The sequence below is a fragment of the Petaurus breviceps genome, unplaced genomic scaffold, assembly GCF_028583685.1.
Source record: "Petaurus breviceps papuanus isolate PSGF00001 unplaced genomic scaffold, PetGlider_PUasm1.0 90760, whole genome shotgun sequence".
Taxonomy (NCBI): Eukaryota; Metazoa; Chordata; class Mammalia; order Diprotodontia; family Petauridae; genus Petaurus; species Petaurus breviceps.
In genome coordinates, this window is record NW_027187338.1 from 7,969,417 (window position 1) to 7,975,396 (window position 5,980).

The 5,980-nt window shown below is 50.4% G+C and overlaps 1 protein-coding gene across 2 annotated transcripts in view; it reads left to right on the forward strand.

The window, feature by feature from the left end:
- Positions 1 to 5,980, forward strand: part of MFSD2A (MFSD2 lysolipid transporter A, lysophospholipid) — a 35,114-nt gene that overhangs the window by 24,281 nt on the left and 4,853 nt on the right. For both annotated transcript variants that reach the window (XM_069068034.1, XM_069068035.1), the window contains exons 4-9: positions 1,883 to 2,006; positions 2,615 to 2,693; positions 2,948 to 3,096; positions 4,722 to 4,812; positions 5,320 to 5,441; positions 5,651 to 5,734. In XM_069068034.1, the coding sequence (XP_068924135.1) occupies positions 1,883 to 2,006; positions 2,615 to 2,693; positions 2,948 to 3,096; positions 4,722 to 4,812; positions 5,320 to 5,441; positions 5,651 to 5,734 (649 nt within the window). The remainder of the gene's footprint in view (positions 1 to 1,882; positions 2,007 to 2,614; positions 2,694 to 2,947; positions 3,097 to 4,721; positions 4,813 to 5,319; positions 5,442 to 5,650; positions 5,735 to 5,980) is intronic.

Below are 5,980 nucleotides of genomic sequence, written 5' to 3' on the forward strand. Positions count from 1 at the left end.
TGGTGGTGGTGGCAGTGGTGGTGGCAGTGGTGGTGGTAGTAGTGATGGTGGTGGTGGCAGTGGTGGTGGTGGTAGTGATAGTAGTAGCAGTGATGATGGTGGCAGTGGTAGTAGCAGCAGTAATATAATAATAATAATAGCACATAGTAGGTGTTTAATAGGCATTAATTGTCTGACTGATTGATCAGTCCTCTGGGGGAAGGTTGTGGAAAGAGCACTAGGTTTGGAGTCCATCTGAACTCTTCTCTATGACCTTTGTGACTATGGGTCCAGACCCTTCACTCAGAGCCTCCTCATTAGTGAAATGAGGGAAGAGATATATAAAATAGTCATTAACTGCTTAGTATGTGCCAAGCACTGGGAGTATAAATACAAGCAAACCAGCCAGTTCCTGCCCTCCAGGAGCTTACATTCTAATGGGGAAAGACAGTAGAAAGTGGGAAGGAAGGGGAGGGCGACCAGCTGGCAGAGAGGTAAAGTGCAGAGAGTCAGCTGTGGCTGGGGCCCCACATGAAATGCTGGTTTGGGTAGGCATTCACCATCTTTAAAGCCCAGGATCTGACAGATGGGGAAACAGGCTCAGAGACAAGTGATTTATCATCACATGGTTACAATTCCAGAGTAGGAAAATGTCGTCCCGAGACCCTGAGTCTAGGCCGTTGAAATCCTTGGAAGATTGATGGGCAATGAGTCCATTCTTAGGAACCTCCCAGTCGCTGGGGTTTCTGTCTGCAGGTTGGTAGGCAGGGTGAGACAATGGCAGTCCCTTAACCTGCCCTCCTCCTAACCCAACCTCAGCTGTCTTTCTACCATGTTGGGTTGGGGTTTTCCTGTGGTGAGGAGGTAACTGACACCCCCCTTCCCCAAGAAAGCCCACCTTTCCCCCAAAGGGCAGGGTGAGTCCCATATTCCTGAGAACTGTAAGAAAGGTAGGACCTACCTGTGGGACAAGTCTGCTGCATCTTGGTCTCCCTGCTCCAGGAGATCTAGGCCAGCTACCCCTCCCACCCTTCCAGCTCCTTGGGGAAGAACAGGGCTGGACCCATATAGGGAACTGAGGAGTCACGTGAGTAGGGCCCAACTTGAAAGACATCTTCCCCATTTGCACCTTTGCTAGGAAGCACCTCTCTCCCAAAGTCCTCCCTAAGAAACCAAACTGTTCAGGCCTTCCCCCTTGCTTAGGAACCCAACATTCCCTGGGGTTCTTCAGTGAGGGCTCTAAGGCCAGTCAGCCTTATCACAGTCAGATGATTCTGCAGAGAGAGAGCAGGAATGAAGTGGTGTCTATCTCTTGATACCAAATCTATGACCCTATGCTGTTTCACAGGGTTTTTGTGAGAAAAGAGATTTGTAAACCTTCAAGCACTATATAAATACAGTTTCTTGTTTTTTCTAACACCCAAATTCTTCCCCACCCCCAGGATTATGATCTATCCTTAAACCTCATTCCATACTCCAGCCAAGTGAATAATAGGATTTAGAGCTGGAAAGAACCTTAGAGGTTGGCTAGGTCAGCCCTCTCCTTTTTATAGATAAGGAAACTGTAAACGGAATTTCCTAAGGTCCCACAGCCAAGTGGTATCAACACTTGATCTTGCCCTTCTAATTGGGGGTTCTTCTTACTATTGCTTAGGGCCCCCTTGGCTTGGACTCTAGGATGTATGGCATTAGAGAAAGAATGTTCGTTTCCACTCTGGCATCGGGTGTGTGAGGGAAGACCTCTGCTCTTCTGACTCTTCTCTAGGGACAGAGGGAGGGATGAATATCTTTAATACTGAGCTTACAGGATGTTGAGGGAGGTGGATGAAATAGTAGGAGACATGGGGACTTTCCTCTGCCCTCACTCACTCTCCTTACTGAATTCCCTGCTTCCTCCCCCAAGGATAATCTTTTCCACTCCGATGGCTGTGATTGCCTATTTTCTCATCTGGTTCGTGCCCGATTTTCCCAGGAACCAGGCTTTGTGGTACCTGGTCTTCTACTGCCTCTTCGAGACATTGGTGACGGTAAGTCCAAGTGACCTGGATCCCAGAGACCAGCCTACCACCCTCCCCTCTGGGATTCTCCCATTTAACTGGGCTCAGGATGTCAAAGCTAGGTCTCTTAAAAATCACCTGGTCAGATAAGGAAACTGAGGCTCAGAGAGGAGAAACTGTCTCCCAAATCACACAGATCAGCTTGTAGCAGAAGTGAGATTAGAACTCAGATGTTGGGGTTTCTGCTACCTGAGCTGTCTTCAGTTGGCTTCTTTTGAGAAACTCCCTTAGATGTTGGGATAAGGGGGCTCTGGAGAGAAGCAAGAGGGCTGCCTCGTCATCATCTTACAGTGCTGCTGCCCTCCTGGTCCCCTGCTTAGGCCACATCTGTCTGGGAGGTTGGATCACATCAGGAGTATTGGGACCAGTTCTTGGAGCCACATCTTAGAAAGGGTATTGACAAGCTAGGAGGAAAACCAAAAAGAGGAGAGTGCTTGTGCCAAGCAGGGACCGATCCAAGGGCCTGAGGCTTGTGATTACTGTCTTACCTGAAAGAGGGGTTAGAGTTACTCTCCTTGGGGCCAGTGGCCATTGCCATGTCCAGGAGAAATGGATTGACCTCAGGTTTTCTCTTTCAGTGTTTCCACGTGCCCTACTCAGCACTTACCATGTTTATCAGCACAGAGCAGAGTGAACGGGATTCAGCCACAGCCTACCGTAAGTCCTTTCTCTCCTCTGTATCTAAGCTCAAGGTCCTTTGATTCAATTCAGTGCCCCTGGAGGGGGGAGAGGTCACTCAGGGCTGCACCTTCCAAGTCCATCCAATCCAGTTCCCTGTGTTTCCCTAGGGTGGGGTGGGGAATATGAGCTCTGGGAAAAGTCTTAGCCTTGCCCTTTGCCCTGTAGGGTTCCCTTTTCCAGGATGAGCCTCAATCACCACCTCTGCTTCTTTTTTTTTTTTTAACCACCAGGGATGACTGTGGAAGTGCTTGGTACAGTGCTGGGCACTGCCATTCAGGGGCAGATTGTGGGCAAAGTGGACACTCCCTGTATTCAAGATCCTGACATGGTCATGGAGGAGATGAATCAGACACAGGCTGCCAGCTCCCTGAGTGATACGGTGAGACCCCCTGAGGCTCTCCCAGGATCCGAGACTTAGCTTGAGACCCCAGGTATTAGGGGTCTCAATGGAACTGACAATAATCATAGCTCACCTGTGTGGTTGTTAAGTTGTTTTGGTTGTGTCTCTGTGACCCCATTGGGAGTTTTCTTGGCAGATTCACTGGAGTGGTTTACCATTTCCTTCTCCAGCTCATTTTACGGATGAGGAAACTGAGGCAAACAGAGTTAAGTGACTTGCCCAGGTTCACACAGCTAGTGAGTGTCTGAGGCCAGATTTGAGCTCAAGAAAATGAGGCTTTCTGACTCCAGGCCCCGAGCTTTATGCACTATGGCGCCATCTAGCTTACCTGTGGTATACTGCTTTATGGGTTACAAAGTCAATTTTGGGAAGGAGGGGGTAGTAGTGGTGAAGAATTGTCATTCCCATTTTACAGATGAGGAAACAGGCAGTGGAATGCTACCTGCCCAAGATCACACAGATGGGAAAATAGGATCATGGGCTTTAGAGCTTAAAGTGGTCTTAGAGATCATCTAGTCTCACCCCATCATCCCTCAGAGGGGACAAGTGAGATTAAGTGACTTGTCCAAGGTATCATAGTTATATATATTAAACTAAATGACCTTTCAACTGTGATTCTTCAAAAAGAGGAGCTGGAATTTGATCCCAGGTCTTCTGACTCCAAATGTAGTGCTTATTCTCCTACATAGTCCTGCTGCCAACTAGAAAGAGAAGCTTATCTCAAGACAGTCCCTGCCCTCAAGGAGCTTACTACCATCTAAGGGGGCCACAAACCAGGGGAGTGCTGGGAAGTACTCAGGAGGCAGGCAGGCACATGGTGGTGAAGTCAGAGTGCAGAGCCAGGAGGGCGGAATGAAGATTTCGGCAAACTGAGCATCTTCCCACATGGAGGTCCCCATGACCGGTGGGAGGAGCTCACCAATTACAGAAGGGGGCCAGCAAGGCCAGGGATACTCTAGGCTGAGAACTGTGATCAGAGCTCTGAGCAGGATTCTGATGGAATCTTGTTTCAGATCAGAGGGGATTCCTAATCAAACTGCTCTCAATGGTTCCTCAATTTCTTTCAACTCTTTGATTTCTTCTAATTCTAGTGAATGATGGTTCTGCTGAAGTAGAAGTTGTTGCTCAAGCCATGGTTCTAATTCTCCTGATTCCTCCTCTCCCTCACCCTCACCCCCTTTTCCTTCCTTTCCCCCTTCCTTCTTCTCCCTCTCCCTTTCCTCTCTTCGTCCTTCTCCTTCTGCTCCCTCTCCTCCTTCTTTCCTATATCTCTCTCCTTCCCTCTCCCTCTTCTTCATCTCTCAATCTATCCTTCTCCCTCCCTCTTCTCCTCTTCACCCATCCTTTTCCCTCCCTCTCCCTTCCTCCCCCTTTTCTTTGTCCCTCTCCTTCTCTCTCTCCCTCCCTCTCTCTCCCCCCTCCATCTTTCATTGGTTTTTGTACTTCCATACTTTCCTGGCCCCCCATCCCCAATCCAAACTTCCCCCTCCCCCCTTTCTCCATTCTCTGCCTCCTGAATTTAACATCTTTTGCATGGCTTGGTGGGGGCTGATCCTCTCAGCGGCCTGCCTCACTTCCTCTCCCATGTTTTCTCTCCTCCACAGAAGAATGCCTACATGCTGGCTGCTGGGGTCATTGCCTCCATCTATGTTCTTTGTGCAGTCATCTTGTCCCTGGGTGTGCAGGAGCACAGAGGTAAGGGGGTTGGGCTGCAGAGAGAGGGGAAGAGGCATGGGAGCAGGGATGGAGGGATGAAAATGTGGTACCTAGGGCCCTTCATCCCTGGAAGCCTTCGGACTGAACCCAGCCAGATGAGACTAATGACCCAGCCCCTATGATTAATTCTTTTGTAACCTTGGGCTAGTCTCCTGCCTTCACTTGGTCTCAGGTCTCACCACTTGTAAATTAGATAGTATCTAAGATCCAGGCCTGACTTTGTAATTAACTTGTTGATCCTGGGCCTCAGTTCCGGCAAGAGTACAGAGAAAAGGGGGCCTGACTGGCCTCCTTCCTTCCCCCTCAAGCAGGCAAGGAGAAAGGAAGCCTCTGCCCTGTACCCTTGGCCTCAAGGGCAGGTGCTGGCAGGACGTTGGCTGAGGGCCATCTGGTTTTGGGGCTGCCTGTATGGAAAGTGAGGACTGGGACTTATTGCTTACTCCACCCTCTTTACTGCTATCTTCCATTCCTCTCTTTGGTCCACAGAACCCTGTGAGAAGAAGCAGGAACAGCCCCCTTCTTTTTTCCGAGGCCTTCGGCTGGTCATGAACCACGGCCCCTATATCAAACTCATTGCCGGCTTTTTGTTCACCTCACTAGCCTTCATGGTGAGATAATGGGAGGAGGAAAGGAGGGAGGAAGGGAGGAGTGACCAGAGCAGCTGGGCACCACCCCTCCCCCAGGGCAGTTCTAGGAAGGACAAGGAGAGTTGGGGCTCAAGATGCTGGGCGGGGGGTTTGGGGGTATTATGGGGGTGTGGAGTGGCATTGGGAGAGGAAGGGCTGGCGATTCAGGGTATCCTTCTCTCCCAAACCAGCTTGTGGAAGGAAACTTTGCTTTGTTCTGCACCTATACCCTGGGCTTCCGGAATGAGTTTCAGAATCTGCTCCTGGCCATCATGGTGGGTCCTACAGGGGTGCTGCAGGGAGAGGCAGGCCAGGACTCTGGGGGAGGGGGGCAGGGAGGAGGAGAGCTGGCTGAGACTGGTGGGCAGTCCTGCAGGGGGGAGGGGGCCAGGGGCCCAGAGGACCAGAGAACAGGGAACTCTTTATTCCTGCCTCGAGCAGGCAGGCAGAGGTGGGAATGAGAAAACCACACCATGTGTGTGTGTGTGTGTGTGTGTGTGTGTGTGTGTGTGTGTGTGTGT